Genomic DNA, 20883 nt, shown 5'->3' with positions numbered 1-20883 from the left:
AAACCAGGCCTGTGCTTTTAAACCCTGCAGCAACAGTTTTCCCCGTCACTAGACACTGCAATCGGTACCATGTTTCAAAAGGAAAATAATTCATACTTTGGCGACATGTACATTTTAATACTACTCAAAAATAGGTCTGGGTACGCATCACCGAGCCAAGCTGACAGTGTCTCATCTGGTGTACATTTTTTGTACGTTAGGGGTGAGGCAGCCTGACGCGTCGGCTGTACAATATACAAGGTAGAGGATTCCCAGCTGTGTGGTGCAGTACAGCACGAGGATTTGTGTACCACTTCTAAACCCTTTCTCAGTCGTCAGTGCCTGTTATCATACATTGCATGTACCAACAACTAGTGTCATGCTCTTTAAGTTCATAGCAGTGTTAAAAACCTAAATTCATTTCAACCAAAAGAAAACCCAAAACCAGTACAAGAGCGAAGCACTTAAATTGTAGCAAAACCAGGGCTGCTTTTAAAAATGTCAACTAGCCATTGTTCGCGTTTCTGTAAGGGGATGAAAGACAACTGATGAGCCAACAGTTTACTTTTTTATCCATTATGCCAGGAAGAAAGAACAAAACTAGCCCCAAATTAAAAATGGGACTTTGGTTGAAAGTAAGATCAATGCGGGTGGTTTCCCTTTAAAAAGCTACAGCTGACAAGGATAATGCAGGTCACAAACACTGGAGAGGCCTCTGCAGTTCTGCGTTTGAATGCGTGAACAAAAACCTCATTTTACACAATTCGTATTTCTAAACAACTATCTGGAGGGTAAGAACAAAAACAACCTACAAGACAACCAGCCCATTAATCCTACTTTGTACATACCAAAATTCTGAGCAAAAAAAACCAACTGTTGAAGCTCTGACAGACATCTGATTTAAAGTTCTCTAGCCTATGATCAAGAAATACCTCTTGTACCATCAAAGCAAAACCTTAAACAAAAGGAAATAAAAAGAAAAAAAGGCAGAAGAGGCGTTTCCTTCTCGGCCCTGCTCAGTCCTGGGGCTTCGCCCTCACGCTCTCACGCGCCTCTGCCTCCCTCTCCCTTCCGACCCGCCACCTGGAAAACTCCTGAACTGCCAAAATATCTCTAAACGATACATGTTTTAAGCTAACCACTTGTTAATGTACCAGAGAAGCAAAACCCATGTTAAACAGACAATCAGAAACCAGCTTTGACTTCTCAGAATATAAATTAAAAGAGAAATTAATGGGAGAGGCAGGAGGAAGGAAGGGGCATACGGGGATCTGCTATCAGCATTCACACTGCCTCCCCAACAGATAGGACATGACAGACCAAATTCCATCACCAAAGCACAGCTATGAAAAAAAAGTATCTCAATTCAAATTAACTCAACTGTAGAGAGCTGATGTCTAGGAAAAAAATGAATTAAAAGGATGGGTGTCAATGTCCATGCTGGTGGAAATGAAAGTAGCCGGCTGGAGCTGAGCTTTGCTTCCAAAAGCACCACACAGTTTCTGGAGTTACCAGCAGAAAAGTCTTCTCTCCCAACAATGGTTTCCATGGCAATGCAGTCAGTCTAGAGAGGAGAAGGAAGAGAGTCAGTGACATTTCAAACACCAGTTACAGTGGAAATACATGTTTTCTGGCGAGGAGACCACGCGGAGCTTGCCCACTGCGGAAGCGACAGCGGCTGAACGCAGAACACGGGCGCTCTCGGAGGGAGGGGGCACCACCAGATGACGGTGCTCAGCAATCCCGACTGTCAGGAAGCACCACGAAGTCGGAAGAGAGCATGGAAGAGGTGCCGCAGCCACGGAACCAAGGCACGCGGCCGGACGGGAGCGTGGGTGGCAGCAGCACCGCCCACGTGCCCAGGCCCCACGCTCACAGCCGCCTCGCTGCCAGGACTGCGTCTAACGAGCCGCATCCGCCTGGCACGAGGGGCGACGCACATGGCAGAGGCTGTTCACTACGCGGGTGGCGCCGGGTGAACGGAGAGTAGCTCTGTACGGAGCTGCCGTGTAACCACTCCTGCCACTCCGCTCCAAACCAGAGTGGCAAGTCGCAACAGCCGCGTGCCCTGTCCTCAACTTGCCAGGAAAAAGCTTAAGTCAGGTATAATAAGAAACCGCTTCGAGTAGAGTTTTCCCTTTTTCCAGGGTCTCACAAAACAGCCACACGTGGTACAACAGCCCGTAGCGGTGGCAGACAGCACCTTCATTGCCATCAGCTAAAACCAGCAGCTTCAAACCAGCTGGGAAAGGCAAAATGCACAGCGCTCAGTAAAATGAGGGGAAAACACACACAACTGTGTATTACAGGAAGATACAGTCGGGAGACGAGGGAGAAGCGGAAACAGGAGCGAGGAGGACCTCAAAGCAGAACCCCAGCACTGCCATTAACCATGCATGTGCCAAGAGGGGAGCGACTCAAAGGCTCCTGGCATGGAAAAACTGATGAAGGGGATGCCAACGCTTTCTGCAGCCGTGTGAACACAAAATGAGGGGTGTACAAAAGACCCTTTTCAGCTCACTACAAAACCCCTCCCACTCCCAGGAGAGCCAGTGTGAACACTGATTTTCCACCTGGAGTACCACCGTCAGCCAAACCGCCGGGTGACAGTCTCCCAGTCCTGACAGACCATGCTCTCGGCCACGACCAAGGGCACTGTCCTCTGCCCATCAGCGTGGCTTTGGTCACCTCCTCCTCAAAATCTGGGGTATGTGTCCGCAGGATCTGTTTGCTGACATTTCAGGGAAGAAGGAACCAGCAGGTTGCTCTCATGGAGAAGCACCAGCCAGCATAAGAGATTTAGTCTTCAAGAAACACCTATTACAGAAACATAGTCCACTTTTTTCCCCTCCGAAGCAACAGAGTGCAAGCTCCGAGAGCTGGCTGCTGCTGAGAACCATGATACAGGAATGCTTCCTTACGAGGCACGGTGACGGCTGCGCAGCCCACTGGAATCAAAGAAGGGGTTTTGGAGCTTAATCCTGCCCGTGCTCTTCTGCGGGGTCGCAAGGAAACCAGTTACCTCTCCTGGCGCAAGTGAGCACGGCGCTTCGCTGCCTCTACCCCGGGCAGGTGCTGAAGCAAACGTGACCATCCACAGCGCAAGCATTCTGCATAATAATGCAAACCTGTATGTTTGCTTACATAACCAACCATAAAGTATGCACGCACCAGCTCCACCCTAAGCTGAAGAAGTTCTGATTTCCATCCAGCTAAACGTACTGTCCCTACAAAAGGAAAGGGAAAGGACAAAGCCGAAGTGAGGGGCAGTGAGCAGCCCTGCCCTGCCCTACGGCTGGGCCAGCCCTGGCTCTCGGCAAAGCCCGCGAGGACCAGGGCAGGGCTGGAAGCAGAGCAGAACGCAGAGGGGTCCTTCCACTTCAGCGGCAACTCCCTTTTATCCCCACAGAACCCACACCAAGGTCTCGCTGACGAGTTTTGTTTTTTCAAATACACAGTGACTGCAAAAATGCAGTAACTTGGGTTTCCGCAGCATGGGGAAGAGACGGCCCAAACACACCCGCGACTCAAGAATCGCCACTTGTATTACTGCGCAGACACCGTAAGATCCCTACAGCAAGCTATTGCTTGGAACACACAGAGCGTGATGTGGTTCGTGAGGGCTTTGTTTTCCCAGAAGCCAAGGGAAGCTATTATTTTTGAAATAGCTCTCCTCTTTATAAAAATACTGTTTTGTTGTAGGACCAAGGGATGAAAATACACACCACAGCCTGCAGTGAGCCACACCTCAACGATGCAAGTCCAACCTGCAAACAGTTAGAGCTGCTATATTTAACTTCTATTCAGTACAAATTAACATCCTCCAGCATCCCCCCCACCCGCACCTTGCTGTGGACCTATGAGCTTACATAAAAGGAACTTCAAAAACCGTCTCTGCTTTTGTCAGGACATTTTTCCTCCACGCCTAACACACACCTGAAAGCTGTTGGACGAGTTATTCTAATCTCCCCAAGCATATCCCCAAAGCATTTTGAAGTGCAAAGGCCCAGTTGTGTGAATCAGCCAATCCCGTGTAGCAGAATTCAGTATTTATACTTAAAGCTGTTGGAAACATCCATAAACTTACACCAAATTACATTTAAGATACTTGGAGGGGAAGAGCTTAAGATCAAAACGAAACCCCCAACTGCTTACTCAGAACTCTGATTCTCTGACATTTACAGGTAACTCTGATCAGAGCCCAGACTAACATAGATCATTCATAAGAAACCAGAAGAAAGCATCCTCAACTCTGCTTCCTTATAGCCTATAAATTCCCTGGATGTCCTGGCTCAAATGCAGAGCTTTACACCCGTATAAAGCTAAGCTTGGGATCTCCCTGCAGCATCCCTCCTTCCCAAAACTCTGTGCTTGTTTAAGAAGATCTCGTCAATTTGTGTCCCACTCTCCCCATGGTTATAAACTACAGGTCTCCTCTTCATTTTTAAACTAAAACAGGATTGTGGGAACTGTAAATAAACAAAAGGGAGTTTCACGTAAATGTTACCTACAAGCTGGTAACAGTCTCGTGAAGCCTTGAGGCTCTCAGGTGTGGAGTTACTGCTCGTCACCACTTCCCTCATGCCCTTGTTGAAGCTGAAAATCTCAGTAGTGCAGTTGGAGCTGTACAGCTGGCTGATGCCCTGAGTCATCAGCTCTTTTCTGGGATAGAAACATCAAGCATTTATATATACACGTACACACACAGAGATACAAATTGGGGGAGATGTGCACACATGTATCAGTAACGGACAGAAAAGGCAAAACCAAAAAAAACCCTCATGAAACTTGACCACATAAAAAAAGTTCTCTCTGAAGTCTAAGACGAGACCGACCGAGGTCTTTCGAGACCCCTGTGGCTGCAGCCACCCCCACCCGAAGATCTCCTCGGTGGCTCTTCTCTCCCACACCAGATCCTCTCCCATCTTTTCACTAGCCAGTAGGTGAAGGTAAACTAAGGGAGGACATTAAGCGCTCCAAGAAAACAACGCAGCTTCCATGAAGCTGGATGATCTTATTTCAGTCTCCGTAATAAGATTCATCAGCCAACAGTTTTCTCTGTTAATAGTACAACTACGAATCGCCGATCACCAGCAAAACCCAGACACTGCATAAACGTATTCGACTCAACGCTGGACAGCAAAGGAAGCTGTCAGAAATGGATGGAACAGCTCTCCGGAGAGGCAAACAAGTTATGGGGTGCCCACTAGCTGGGAAGATGCAGAACGCTCACAAAGTGGCCTCCTCAGTCCCCTGGAGTTCTCGGTAAGTGCCACCAAATAAACCTCAGTAGCCGGATCAGACATGACACGTTGGAAGATAACTTTCCCGTGCAGTGTCAACACGCTGCTGTTCCCGGATCATCACGAGCTCTTCCAAGAAAACCTGCTCAGTCTACCAAAAAAAAAAAATATCTGATAACTGGTCATTACAACAAAACAAGCATCGCAACCTGAACTCAACCCCCTCTGCACTCCTGAAGCAGCCTAGAACTACACGGTTCTGAGTAGTTTTCACAGCACCCTACACTGGGCTTTTCTGTTTATCCAAACTTCAGCCCCGTTACCGTTTCTACACAAACGCTTCAGCCTTTGTTCCAAACTGAGCTCTACCGCTTCAGAGTATTGAGACCAGTACAAACACAACTTCCTACAGACGTCTGATAAGGAAAACTAGCCCGAAAAGCATCCAAACATTTCCACAGATCACCTCTTGAAGTATATAAGCAAATTTTAGCAGATTAAAGCAATGTTCTCTTCGTTACACGGCTCTATTTCAATGCATCAGTTTAAAATGGAATCGGATTATAAAGCTACACACTGCTATCCAAAACTTTGAGGAACAGACAATCAGAGGAAAAGGATCACAAGGGCCAAAGAGAAACTAAGAGGGCAAATACTTCAAATAGGATGGCAGTGTGCCATTGCTCAAAAATGCTTTGAAATTAAGGAATACACCAAGAAAATGGTCCGCAAGGTTTCGATGCAAAATTAATCTACAGCTTTATGAAAATGAGGGGCGGAGGATCAGAGCAATCTTCACTCCCTACATTGTAAACCCAGTGGGTTCCATCTGAAAGTGTATCGGATGAGAATAGATCCGATTTACACTCCACATCCTGCATCTGACTTATGATGGTCATACCCATCAGGCCAGTTTGCAACAAACGGAGAGGTTTTCAGAGCACAGCAGACATAGCCCAATTCTCTCAAAGAAATCCATCCTAAATACTATCTGTTTTTACCGGAAGGGCTTTTACCGACCTAACTCTGCAACCAGTTCCTAAAAGGATAAAAGCTTTGCTTACAGAAGATATTAATTTAAAATAATTAAATGATTAAAATCTCCATGTCAAAGCCTGAGACAGCTTAATGCTTTCTGCAGAACACTACAGAAGCTCTCCATTTCCTGAACTTCAGGTTAGGGGGAAATGGGAATTAATCCGACTCATGCAGATCAAAAGCAGCACAACAGCCCTCGACTTTCTTGCACGCATGGCCACACAATATTCCTGTTGTTCAGGAAAGCACCAAATCCCAGCAGCACCTCAGGACACAACGTGCACGTCCCAAAGGCATTTTGCTCACGCCACTGGGACAGGGCAGGAGGACTACGACATGTCACATTCCAAGCCTTCCACACGGCATGCCAGAGATGGAGATAATTTGCCCAAATACATTCTTCACAAATTAGCGAGACATTGTTTTGCCCCAAATCTTACCAAATATACAGTTACTACCCCATGTCGTTGTCCTGTTTCTTGGAGTTCTTATCACAACGACATAGCTTTAGACCTTGCGAGCTGTTACTTGAGGAAAGCAGAATTCCTCCCTAATTTGCACATGCAGGCACCGAAGACAAATCAGAAAACCCAACACACTGGCTGTGGCCATCGCACAGGCAGTTACTGTACCTGGGCAACCCAAACAAGCCCTGGCACAGGAAGACATCCTTATGTGCCCAGAGAAGCCGTGGATGCCCCATCCCTGGAAGTGTCCAAGGCCAGGCTGGATGGGGCTTTGAGCAGCCTGACCTAGTGGAAGGTGTCCCTGCCCATGGCAGGGGGGTTGGAGCTAGATTATCATTAACCCAAACATTTCTACGATTTGGGAGATGTGATAAACTCTATGTTTACCATTAAGCACATATTTCACATACTTTCTTCACTCAACAAACAACTGATGATGCTCAAATTGAGCTAATGAATGTATTTTGTACCTACAATTTTACTGTCTTTCCACAAGCAAAAAAAAGCAATATTTGTTTAAAAAAACCCACACAACAACAAAACGGTTACATGACCCACTTTTCCTTAAACTATTTAAACACCGTGACTGGTAACAACACATCCCAGTAAATTAAGATTCCTCAAGCTGGATTTCTAAAATTTAGAAGACAAAGTTACAAATAATCTTTATCCACAACTGTTCATTCAAAACGTCGTTCCACTGCTCTTAGTGCTTAGTAATTTCGTGAGCTTAAAAAACCTGTCCCATGCTTTAAGATCATTTTTCCTCACTTTGCAGAAATGCCTTATCTTTTGCAACAGTGGCTTCTTTTTCTGTTCTAATAAACAGTGGAGGTGGTGGTTCTAGGAAGGCCTTACGCACACTCCCTAATTTCATCTTTTACTGACACTTTTCCTAGAACTAGGAAACTTGCAGCTTTGGCAGGGCCTAACACCAACTCACACTGCATCAGGCAGCTAGACAAGAAGTTATTGGAGTTTGGAGTTTTTTTATTGTTTATTCTGTTGGGGGCTTTTTGTGTTTTTAACTAAATTTCAGTATAGTGAGATAATATGAATTAACTTCTCTCCACTTAAACACACACAGAAGTTAAAAATTTCCCATTTTCATGTTGCAGAAGAGTGAACAAGAGTTCTGCTTTTTCGAAAGCACCCTCACAGCAAGTGTGCAGGACACTACCAGCAACCTTCTCAACTGCAGATACATATGGTAAACTTTAGCCCCCAAAAATAAAAAAAAAATCTTATTTGCATGGCTTCTGACACCTGCTACAGCTCACTCTGGTCTCGTGACACAGGTTAGGAGCCCTGAAGTACTTACAGGGAGGAATTTATTCCCTGCCCGTGCTCTTGCTGCAAACTGGAGGCTAAGAACTGTTAGGAAACACATAGGAAAGAACAGCCACGTCGTACACCATTGCTGAACTGCAGGCACAGCGCTGGTACCCCCACTCAAATAGCCTTCAAATAACTGGAAGAGTCTGAGTAGTGCAGGAAAAACTCATAAAAGGTGTGAAACGGTTCCTCATTGAGGAAGAGGCAGGTAACAAGGAGCCTTCAGCCTCCGGTATTAGGATGTAACAGGAAATTTAAAAAAAATAAGTTATGGCAGAGCGTACCACTGAGTGCAGTACAGGAATCCACCAACAGCACACTGGCTAAGCGTATGGCAGAGGAGGATATGGCATCTACACAATCCTAGGTGGCATGGAGAGGGAAGATAGGGTTCGTTATCTCCTCCAGTACACAAACTAGGGGCTGCCAAACAAAGCCGGTAGGGAGCAGGGCCCCAAACAGAGAGAGGTCTGCAGGCAGCACGGACTGACTGACCACAGGCTGCTGTGGGTGCAAGGAGTTTACACAGCTCCAAAGAGACACTGGAGAAGCACTTTGACTAAAGATCCACAAAGGATCGTAAAATGAATTACAGCAGGCTCAGGAAATCCCCCAAGCTGGGAAAAAAAACTAAAACACAAAAATCAGAGGCTGGGTGTATGTTTGTGGGGAAGCACGATAGACGCCTGCCCTGCTCTTCAGCTGCTGCGTGGTGTAAGCTTCAGCTGGAGGGAGCAAAACCATCCCTACGCCCACAACGAAGAGCAAGGACAGCATCACTCATGACTCCCTGCAGATCACCTTTCCTGATGTTTCTTTTCTAGAGAGAGTTTCACCTGCTGTAAGTCATCCCTCTGCTCTTCCCAACCACTTTAGCCATCGCCGTTTGAACGCATTCAGTGCTACCGTCTTCTTCCACCTCTTTTGGCAAAAAGGTACCACAGGGCCACATCCCCAAGCAGTCGCCCCCCCCTCAGCCACACCTGCGCCCCTGTGCGTGTGCACAAAAAGAACAGCTTTGCTGTCGGCCACTCCCTGCTACCACACGCACGAGAGGCACACATCCATTCTTCACTTTTTCCAACTGTCACGTGGCTCTGTCTGCGTGAACATTAGGACAGCCGAAACCCTGGCTTATGCAGGGGAGGCAGAAGAAAGGTTCAGACTGCATGGCACGTGTGAAGCAAGGTCTCCTCAAATCACAGCACATGGCCAAGGACAGGGCCTTCAGCTCCCAGGAGCAGTCCCGGAACTCACAAAGGACAGAGTTAAACTGGGTCTGCACACAGACAGTTTTAATCAACCTTGTGCAACTCCTGTTTAGTGTTTACCTTGTGGAACATGGCAACATTAATATTTAGATCCCTTATACCCTCAACTGTGCATCAAGCCTCACCGCCGCCACCATTCCCAGGCTCACCCGCACCCGCTACAGCATCTGTTCCACCCGATCTACCCACACAGGAATGAAACAGCTTTCTCCCTTCAAAGCCGTCGCTCAGCCCTCCAGCTTCCACAGGCTGGTCCCGCCGCCCGATGCCCCCCACGGGGGGGGGGCCGTCCAGACCACCTCCCCGTTTACAGCTGGGCTCCAAATGCTCTGACACACTGGTTACCACTCCTGAAGGTGAATCCATCTCCCAAGCCACACTGCTGCCTCCTCCCCAGCGCTAGAAGATTGCCTGAAACCCAGAGATGCCACCTAAAAAGCCCCTGCAAAAAGAGGGAACCATCACCCCAGACGCTTCAGGAGCAAAGTCTCACAAAGAACAGAGGACACAGGTTTACGTGACATTAACTGCCCAGGGATGCTGCCCGGGGTCATCCCGTGCTCTGGTACACATTCCCACACCCCTGCGTGCACCGGATCTATCTGTCACGTGGCAGAGGAAAACTAACTTAGGGAAGTGAAAGAAGAGGGGAAAAACCCCATCACAATCCACATCTAAAAGGGCGAAGTAAACACTGGGACATGCTCCTAACTCGGAGACACATGTCGGCCCACATTCCTCTTACCAAGATTAACATCCTGGCCAGTGTTCTGACATTTACCTCATCCTTTTCAAGTCATTTAAACCACTGCAAACACTGTATTTATAGCTCTGCATCGCTGCCTGCCGCGTGCATACCCTTCCAAGTGCCTCTACCAGCTTCCTCTCTTGCAACCGCTCTCAGACAGCCTTTTATCTCTCTGCAGGGCTGGCTCTTATCTTCACTCTGCCCATGGTAGCAGCCTCGATCTTTATCTTACTCTCCACCCCAGCGCATTAAGTTTCATCCATCTCTTCAGTTTCATCTTTTAAATGGGAAGCTCCTTAGGACAGGGCCCAACACATTTACATTTGTGGCAGGGTAGAGGGGACCTCCATCCTGCCTACCTGTTCAGGTTCTACAAAAGCAGAGCTACAGGCTTTCATTAACAGACTCACTGTCGTCATGTTGTCTGAATGACCTCAAGATCAAATCTGTTCATTTTTTCAACTCATTTCCAACTGATTTCCTGTTCACCACAACCTGCAATTTAAAAACATCTTGTTCTAAAAAACAAACAAACAAAAACCACACCCAGCCCAGCCCACAAAAACACCACAGAATTAAATATAGATGGCAAATGCCTCCTAAAGTGTCCCACATAACAAAAAGCAAACATTCTGGAAGTTTGAACTCAACAGTGGATGTTACTGCTGAAAACCCAAACAGCTTAGCCAGCAGACTAACTTAAAATACAAAAAGAATCCATAGAGCTGACAGTACCTTGTTGGCTCCCTAACCCATACTGGCTTAGACTTAAGAAACGTTATTGTTTTAGTCTCACAGAACTTCAAGCATGTTCCTCCATCTGCACTGATGGGCATTTCACCTGCATCCAACCTCTGCTGGAGAGTGCCCCCGGCCAACCCACCTGCAAACAGGCTCCCGTTACTTACACCAAGAAACCAACTGGGCCCAGACTCAGAAGAAGCCTTTCTGTACCATTTGCTAGTTTGTCTCAGCCTTTTTAGCTCAGCTGTCAATAAGGCGCCACAAGTGCAAAAAAAACCAGGGTTTTCATACCAGTAAGGTATCATCACACAGCTCACACTGAAAGGCTTTCTTGGTCTCGTATGCAATAGGTTCTCATTTATCTAATGATGCACCTGCTTCACTAAGAACTCTCCAAACTCCCAGTCCCCTAAGAGATCTGTGTGAAAAACAGCCCTAGGTCCCAAAAAATAATTCTTTGATGCTGGATAGGCTGAGCCTGAAAGTTATACTGCCAATTCAGCTGCTCAGCAAGACCATAAACAATAGAGCAAGCTGGCTTGTGGAGGTATGGGAACACAATCGCATTATTCCCTGGGGAAGGAGGACACTATTCGTTAGTGCCTCAGTGAATGTAGAAGCAAGTTTCACCAGGTTTCTTGTGCATCTTTTGGTAGCATTTCCCCTGACTTTCAGAAAAAGAAAAAAAAAAACAAAACCAAACCACATTTTGATAGCCTCAGTCATTCCACAAAATCCTGTTCTACCAGAAGAGAAATCTTTCTCCAAGCAGGCAGCACATCCGTGAGCCTTTCATGCCTTAGCAGAAAGGAAACATTATTCTTACCTATTTCATGCCCTAAATAATAATTCAATTTGGTATTTACATAGGGCCATGATATACATCTGCCATACAGTGAATACAGGCACTATTCACCTTTCAGCAGTAACTTACAAACTTTCAAATTTCTTGAGTCACATGAAATTGTATTGTCACCTTGGAATTACAGCCAGATGTAAACTACATTATTTCAGTATCAGCCATCTCTCAAGAACCTCTTCTTCTTGGAAGATTAAAAAAATACTAGACCTTCCACTTAACTGACAAACCAGTGGCACACAACACCCACAGAGACACACAAGCAGCCCGAGTCGTTAGCATCCAACCATATAGCTACATTTACAGAAAAATAATGTTGAGCAACAAGCAACCCTTGCCCCTTCGGATACAGCTCATGGCTGAACAAGGCACAGAGCTCTTGCTAGCAGTCTACTACACTGCTGCTCTTGGGGTAATGCTACACCTGAAGGAAAATCTCCACAAATCCCAACACTTGTATGTTCAAGATCATTTAGATAAGATACTCAGCAGCACCTCTCCAATGCCTTTGATGAGTCAGGCTAATTTACCTTTGTCTTCCCACTGCCCTCAGGTATGGCACAAATCCCTGTCCATCAAGGTTCTCAGCTAAATCGTAACCGTCCCTAAGCTGAGTGACCTTTAGGGAGGGGATGCAGGGCTTGATTAAAACTACATCATCTTCCTTTTCCCCTAGTCATTGCCTTAACCTGCAGGACAACAGTGCCACTTGATCACTGGATTGTTGTTAATATGCAAATGCTAAATGTGAAAATGAGTCAAACAGCAAGTTTGCAGGGTGGGCCACAGGACAGCTCTCCAGCCAAGTCCTTACATACCATTTCAGGCTGAGTCACAAGATAATGGTACATTTTTAGGACACAACAGCAGCAGTAATACATCCCCAGGCTGCAGAAAGCTTGACTCTCTCCCCTGCCTTTCAGCTTTATCACTCCCTTTACCTTTGAGTTGAAGAATGCCACGTTTGATCACGCCAGTACTCAACATGAATTCGTAGAGTTTGTTTCCTGCTTCGGAGCAGAAAAACAAACTTGTTAGCGTGATCAACATACTGGACACCATTCAGCGTGTTTTTGGGAGCACCACAGACCCACAAACGGAGCACACAAACACACACCAAGGTACAACACAGTACTATAAGCTCGTTTTAGCACCACCCAAAACCTCAAGGTATAAACACCCTCGCCCCCCCACAATCAATATGAAGAAATTAAAGGTCCTTTCATTAAAAAAGCATACGCAGAGAGAAAAAACAAACTCTACCTACTGCTAATGTGGCACTGGGCATACAAAAAACCCCAAAGAAACACCCAGTGACAAACCACCCCAGTAATCCTGGGCTGGAACAGAGCTTCTGGAAAGGTTGAGTAACACCTCCTGCTCCCCAACCTGCCACCCCGAGCAACGGGGGAACAAGGGGCCCTCAGACATCAAGGGAGGAGGGAAAAATGCGAAGGTTTAGAGGAAAAACTGAAAGGGTAATAATGCAGTTCAATGGGTACCGATCACTCCCAGAACTCCCCACGTCCTGCAGCAGAGCTTTAACCCACCAGACAACCACGGGCATACAGTTTTAGACTTCCAAGTAAGACACATGTCACCATCAGCTACAACTCTGGATTTACAGTCTGAAACGCTGATTTCCAGAACTATTTCAGCACTGACTACAAGCAATGGCCGGGGAGCATTCTCATCTCAGATTCTCTCACCCAAGTGCAAGTAAAACCCAAGTGATTCTTGGTCAAATATGTCATAATTAGGTCACTCCCATGTTGCACGGCAAAAATCTGTCCTGCCGTCAGCAGCTCACATACTACTCGGGAAAGTCACCCTGGTTGTTTTCAAAGCATAGCTGTAAGTCGCTCAAGACTGTTAAAGTGGCATCTGTTACAGCAAGATTAAAATGGCTTGGTTTGGGCTTATTTTAAGAAGAACTATCCAGGCATTACTTCAAAGATGTAGGATCCATAGCAGCTTTCGGATGAGCTTCAGTAGGGTTCTTCAAGTTATTTTTAAACGGGCCTATGCCTTAAGTATTCGGCCAATACAAAAGAGCCTCAGTTTGAAGCAAACTTTAAAAACCACTGGACTGGAACCCAAAAGGGGCAGTTATTTGCCTGGTATCCCGTAAACTGTAATTTACTATATTAGTAATAGCTAAAACTTCCAGCTTCTGAATTTCTCAAAGTGCAGATTGTTCATTATATTCTTCAAGATTCTGCATTTGCAATACGCAAGCTACCATAAAGGATCCAGACAATTCAGAACATGAGTTTTGCTCTACAGCTGCCCTTGTTTTCCTTCCTCTCAGCTGCCCAGAGTGTACACAGCACTAGCACAAGAGGAGATTAAAAAGGTGAGGAGCATTTAAATTATAATCCTGCACTTTGGAGAACTTCTGAAACACTATTTTAGCATAGTGTTAGAATATCAGGCAGAGATAAGATTAAAGAGTGGGTGTAAAGTAGGTGGGTTGATATCAAGCCCAACATTACATTTGCTCTGAACAGTCTGTTTTGTTTTTGGAGTCCAGGGTATCTTTGCAGGTTTAGTATTTCTAATTAAGTCTGAAGAAACTTGTATTATACAGGACCCATTATGCAGTTTATTGCCGCCCCATTCTCATTATCCTCCCGAGTTTCTACAAGGTCCAATAACAAGGTATACATTAGCTAAGCCCTGTTTGAAGTAGCTTTAGTGTTCTCTACTCCTAGCACAAGATTTCATGACTCAGATTCATGTAATCAAAACTGCAAACCGCTTGCTTCAATATTGTGTAACAATTTCGTGATGAAACTGTTTTGCTAATGACCTCCTTAAACTTCAAGCATTAAAAATCAGAACCTTATATCCTTTTTATAATTTTCAACATAAAATCTGAGCTCAGTTTTGCCTAAACCGAAAATAAACATTTAATAACAAGTCAGGCCTGTTTACCATTTCAAGCTAGTGTCCTCCCCCTCCTCCATCCCAGGCATGAATGGAGAAGGAAAAAAACCACTGTGATCCACATCAGTGAACCTGAACGAGTAGTGTGGGAATTACAATGAGGGGGCAGCCATGCACTGGGAATCACTCTACCACCCTCAGCAGCCAGGAGCATGCAGCTGAGTCACAGAACACCATATTCCATCTAGGCAAACAAAAACAACGCAAAAAGGCAAACAATCCAAAGCTGGGAATTGTTTTCCTTCCAGCAAAACTGCAGTTTAGGAAGAAGAAATAAAGTTCTCCACCTGATAGAATTCAATAAACACGGGTTAACTCCTTTCTAGGAAGCAAAGGGTAAACGCATCTGCTAAATATTTTCCTTAAGAAAGGATTTAACCACAGAGCATTTTCCAGGCAGAGGCTGAGTGGGATGTAGAAGAAAAGACAAGACAGCACTCAGCTCTGCTAAAAGTCTCCAAAAGGATTAAAAATATCGATTACACACAGGCACACTACACCTCTTCGGGATACAACAGGTTTCAGAGAGAAGCCTTATTTTCACTGTTCAAATGGGATGTGGAAGTGTTTTTCTGCATTACAGAAAAACTTTTTAAATAGTAACATACCAGTTTTATTGCAGTAGAAACAGACAAGCTGTTTAAAGAACACAGACTTCTTAAATCCTGCTGGCTATAGCTCAGGGACACAACTCAGTATGTGAATGAAAACTGGTATCTTTATAATCAAGAATTTTAAGTCACTACTGAGAAACAGATACATAACACCAATTTACATCACTCTGTTCAAGCTGCTTTAGGCCCAGGCTATTCCGAAATCTGTTCACCCCTCCACGAGTCACCTACAAGTGAACAATACCCACACCCCACTTGCCCTCCCACTATGTACCAGGAATACTTCAGACTGTCCTTCCAGAGAGCTCTCAGGCCCTGTTTTGGAGCAGCGTTTTATAATTTTGTTTTTCTTTTTAGGACTAGAAAGAAACCACCAACCTAAGCTCTTACCATTCTCATGCTAAATTTTCCTGCCAGTGCCCACATTTCCATGCACAGTTTCTTTCACTTCATCTTAATGTACATTTCATTTCCAGCAACACCCAGCAGCTGTACATCTCTTGCCCCTCCGCCACTTTAACAGACAAGGGAGGAACTCCACGCACGGGGCTGCAGATACTCTGATGTAGCAGTAGTGAGCAAAACGTTTAATATAATACCATTTCTAAACACATTATCTCCTGAAAAAGAATTTTAACTGTAATATTTACAGTACAGCTGAACGAAAAACATCTGTTTGTTTTTTTCTCCATTTCATAAGAAGTTTTACTTTATAACACAGATTTTTGTATGCAGGGAATAAGATTAAGTAGGCATTCTGCTGTCTTTGGGGGTGTTTTTGACCCGCTCCAAAAAAAACCCCACACACGGACATCAGCTTCAGCAATCACTGTCTCTGACTTAGCAGACAAATCTTTGAAGTGATGAAAGACTAACTCTGGGGGAAAAAAAAGCATTTCTTGGACTGGCAACTTTCAACATCGTCTAAATTTGATTCCAACCAACAAAACAAAGCAGAGGAAAAAAAACCACTGAGGCAAACCACACATTTCTGAGCAGCCCCAAGCAGTGCTGCCAGACTTCGAATGGCATGCGAGCTGAGTCAGGCTTCTACCTTCCCCTATTAAAGGCTGCACAACTTTAAGGTCCTGCAATACCTTCCGCCCTCAGATGCTCAGTTTTAAAGGGAAACTAGAAAAAAAAAACCAAAACACTATCATGTCAGTGGTTAAGATTGTAATTAAAAACATAAAAGCCAGCAGTAGCCTGCCCCTTTACTGCTTTCTCTGTTGACAGAGAAGTAGACAAATATCAATGTCCAACAGTGATTAAATATTTCCCCTTAGTACTCATCAATTATTGACTACACATACATTTGCAGAGAGAGGAAAACATCATTTCCAACACAGACAGATTTCTGCCGGATAGGGGGAATTACTGTAAGGAGTTCAGTGGGTCACTAACACCAAAACAAGGATTATCATTCCGAAGCTACAGCGCAATGCAGCGCTCGCACAAACACCGCTGCTCCCTCAGTGGACGCACATAATACCACCGACAGCTAATTACTGGTGCTCGCTCCCACCATGAGAGCAAAGAGCTTACCGCAGGAATAAGCCTGTCCCTCCTCTTCCCACATTCTTCCTCCCTACCCCAACACCCTTCTTTTTAATACACATTATTTCCAACTGCGTTACCTTACGTTGGGTCAGACCACTGAACGCTAGCAGCCTCCTCTCCCAAGTTTCAACCCTGGAAGACGCCACTGGGAGCCTGCCATTACACTTTCCTCACCTGCTGCACGGCAGGCAGATCCCTCTGCACACCAAGGGAAGGGTCGCGGCTCGGCCAAGCCCTCGGACACTACCAGAAGGTGGTGAATGTGGAGGGCATGGGCGGCAGGACCACCCCACCACCCTGGTCAGACACCAGGAAAAGGCTCCTCCGGAGAGGATACAGGGATACTTTGGAGACCGGAGCTCAAAAGGAATACACCAAACCTTCAAGGGAAAAAGCCAAGTTCTGTTTACAGCTAAACACATGCTGGCAAATTTGCACATAAAACATGCATTTCATCTACAACTATTGAAAGAAAGAGATCTAAGCCCCAAATTTTGATGTCTAACCCCAACTTAGCAGTTTCCAGCTTTCCCTATCCATGACACAAATTATAAAATATCAAGTTCACACACACACGGCGGGAGGGGGGGGAAGGGGGAAGTGAAGAGTCATCTAGTTATAAGGGAAGAAGAGGGGAAAAAAAAGAGCTACCATAGCCTCAGGACAAGAATTCACAATACAAAATGCACTTTATATCAGCAAAACTCTTTTCGAAGATACCGAAGCAGACAACAGTTGGATAACACCTCTAACTGCCTAGGAGAGTCACATAAATCCTTCAGGCCAAGGCCCATGTCCCCTTCCCTCTTTGTTAGCAGTCAGGATGCTGTGCTACGAGATGGCTTGTACTGGAGTAACACAGAAGATTAGAAACACCACTTACCCCACCCTGAAGACTGTGTGTTAGTATTAAGCAGAAAACCTGATTTCTACAGTTAAGCAAGCATGAGAGGGAAGTGCTTTAAAAGTTACTAACCTTTTCTCGCGGCGTTACACTTCAGACCATCCAATCTGCCGAAATCTATGCTCACGTAAGCTCCACTGTCCAAACCTGAAGTACCGTTCTGGAGATGGCAAGTCGGCGCTGTAGTACTTGCCTCACAGCTTATAGGATCATCGCGCAAATTCAGAGCGATGTAGTTTAAGCCATTCTGAAATCCAGTTGAGGTATCCCTGGACATTTTGCTTTCCTGACCATCAGAAATGTTTTCATCCGGTTTTAACCAAACATTGTCAAATGAGGCAGAGCTGTGTCTTTTGCTACTATCAGTAAAGAAAGAGGAGGAGGTCGTCACAGTCCCAGCAGAAGAGAACGTCTCAGAACTGTGTCTCCTCCTGCCTTGAGGATCGGCTCGAATGACTTTCGGTCCCACAGGAGGTTCAGAGCTGGGAACAGAGAAGCTGCCATTCCCTGCGTATCGATCAACAATGCAGAGTCTATTAACTATGGAAGAAGGGCTATCAATCTTCACACCATCGTCAGATTCAGCGGCAAACGGCCGAGGCGGTGTTGCTGCCATGTTGAACGTCATCTCCGTGTAGTCATCAGTCCTGCTGCTCGCGGTGCTAACGCAAGCCGTACCAAACGAAAGCCTAGCATAGTCAGGATTTGGTTGGTTTCTAGGAATACCGGAACTTGCATAAATTGAAATATCCGTTAGAGAGTTAGACAGTTCCTTTGCTACTTTCGGTGACTGTACATCCAAATCAACACTCATATAGTCGGAAAGCGGGGACTGCCTGTGATCACTACTCGAGCCCAGAGAGGACGGCGATCCTTCTGCAGACAAGGAATATGGTGTATTACTCGCCTTTTCATTAAAATCAATATTTATGTATTCACCAGGACTCGCTGGCTCAGGTGGAACCGTACGATCATACATTCTTGGAATAGTATTGCTCCCTCTGGTACCTAGCGGGAGTCTTGTGGGCCTAGTAGCCCTGTTCTGCACAAGTCCTTCATCCGAACCCTTCACCACCGGCAATTTAGAGACGCCGTTAGCCAGAGCCTCACTGTTGACCCCTTTTATATTTTCTGGCCCACCGTAGAGAAGTTTTCCAGGTGAAGACATTGGAACGTATTCGCTGTGGTCACCGTTTTGTCCTGATAACGCCTTAAAGCTTCGGGGCAAAGAAAAATATGAACTGAAACCTTTGGAAACAGAAGTGGTGTGAATGTAATTCGAATCACTGGGGTGCTTTGGAGCTGAATTGCCAGGTGACATATCCATATACTCATTGTTTACAATCTTCTCGTTACTTCCTTTAGAAGTAAATCCAGTTAAAGGACTTCGTACCGGTGAAGAGCTAGCCTTTGGAAACATCATCATATATCCTCTGGAGTCCACCTGAGATGGTGACCATGAGTTGTTTATCTGTTTTGGAACAGACACACTTTTAGGAGTCATTGGCAAATAATCGCTGTTGCTGGATAGAGAAGATGCAACGCCTGGCATCATAGGCATGTACCCATCATCCCTGGCTTTACTCCTACTTTGGTTACATATGGAATCAAGGTTAGCATCATTGTACTCCAATTCATGGTTATCTTTCAATTTTGGTGTTTCAGAGTAAAGTAATCGCCCATGATTTCCTGCAGAATCTTCATCTAAGGAAGCTGTAGTTTGTGTTGTCTTCTGTTGCATTGCTACAGAAGTCGGTTTTGTTAGAGAGTAAGTTCTTTTCCTGAAACACTTTTCAGCCTCCATATAATCATCTCTTGAGCCATCATCTGCCTGTTGCTTACTCATGGACATGTACTCACTCAGACAGTTCTCCTCTCGGATAGGTGGTGTGTTTCCCAGGGAATCTGGTGTATTACTCCTGACTCGAAAGTACCTGAAATCTCCAGGGCTGGAGCCATACTCATCCGAAGAAATAAATCCCCCGTCGCTCGGGGAACCACAAACAGATGAGCTAGAAGGCCTGGTCAGCATGTCCGAAGCAGAGCCATGGCCACTACTGGAGGAAACGCTGATGGGACTCGTAGTAGAGGGAAAATGAGAAACGGGCAGTGAAGCAGACCTGGTGTGATAAGATGAGCTAAAAGCCGCTCTCACGTACCTTCCGCTCCCTTCTTGCCGGCCCAAATTCATCCTCGCAGTATTCAGGTGGATCAGACTCCCAGTCACTGACCTAAAAGGTCTAGTCATGGTTCCTTCTCCTTCGCTGGACGTTCTGAAGCGATAGGAGTTGCTGCTTTTGGTGGTAGGAGGAGTCCCTCCGGCAACACTCTCAGTTCGAGATCTTCTCTGCAAGCCCGTCTGGCTGGGAGGCAGGTTGCCCAAGTGCCTCCTCGTGGTGATGAAGGAGATGGGATTGGTACCGCTACCACCACCAGAAGACTGGCTCTTGCTTCGGGGTCTAAACTCTGCAAAGGCCTTTAGAGCTTTCATGGTGTCCAGAAAAGTCTCATGCATGTTCTGGGCAACCACCGAATCCTCCACTTGCATCCAGAGTTCTCCAGGCCCAATGGAGGCAGATCTGCCCACTTCGATGAAGAAGAAGTTCTCCGAGTGTCCGCAGCGACGAATATTCATTAGCTGCAAGTGGACGGAGGGCACCTCCGAGTTCAGCTTGACGAGGTGGATGGCCTTGCTGGAGAGGCACAACCTATACACTCCAGTAAGGTTTTTCGTTTGTCCCAGTCCTTTGGGCTTAACATTGCCCTGCCACACCTCCTTGAAGACGGTGCCGGGCCTCAGGGCAGCCCCGTAGTGCTCGTCATCCTCGTCCACCTGCTGATCGGCATGGTCCTCCTGCTCCAGGAAGCCCCTCTTGCTCTGGCTCATCAGCTCGCTGATGGCCTGGTACCAGGCCTCCTGCTCGGCCTCGTTCTCGGCCAGCATGGCGAAGTACTCATCCTTGGTGTACAGGGCGATGATGTGCTTGTGCTTGGCGTCCGCCCGCCGGCTGACCGTGAAGCACTGGTAGAGGGGGATGACCCGCTTGGGCGGCGGGCAGCAGAGCGAGGCCGCCCCGCCGGCACCCCCCGCCCGCAGGCTGCTCTTGAACTTCTTCTCGCTGTCGTAGTACTCCAGCCGGGCGGGGGCCAGGTGGCTCTCGGCCCGCAGGAC

General features: G+C 46.3%; 1 protein-coding gene across 1 annotated transcript; it reads right to left on the bottom strand.

Moving 5' to 3' along the window:
• Positions 1-1039: 1039 nt before the first annotated feature.
• Positions 1040-20877, bottom strand: LOC104505637 (insulin receptor substrate 2-B-like). Its single transcript, XM_010151821.1, has 2 exons — positions 17784-20877; positions 1040-1543 (listed from the first exon to the last, which is right to left on the bottom strand). Exons 1-2 carry the CDS (start codon positions 20653-20655, stop codon positions 1539-1541), a joined length of 2877 nt encoding a protein of 958 aa, XP_010150123.1. The 5' UTR covers positions 20656-20877; the 3' UTR covers positions 1040-1538.
• Between the last annotated feature and the right edge of the window lie 6 nt (positions 20878-20883).

This window comes from Eurypyga helias, unplaced genomic scaffold, assembly GCF_000690775.1.
Source record: "Eurypyga helias isolate BGI_N326 unplaced genomic scaffold, ASM69077v1 scaffold14735, whole genome shotgun sequence".
NCBI classification, from domain to species: Eukaryota; Metazoa; Chordata; class Aves; order Eurypygiformes; family Eurypygidae; genus Eurypyga; species Eurypyga helias.
The sequence above is the reverse complement of the archived record's forward strand: the minus strand, read 5'-3'. Positions and strand labels throughout refer to the sequence as shown.

What these genes read in the sequence shown, in the direction of transcription:
- LOC104505637 (XM_010151821.1), bottom strand. Translation starts at nt 20,655, where the DNA reads ATGCTGGCCGAGAACGAGGCCGAGCAGGAGGCCTGGTACCAGGCCATC.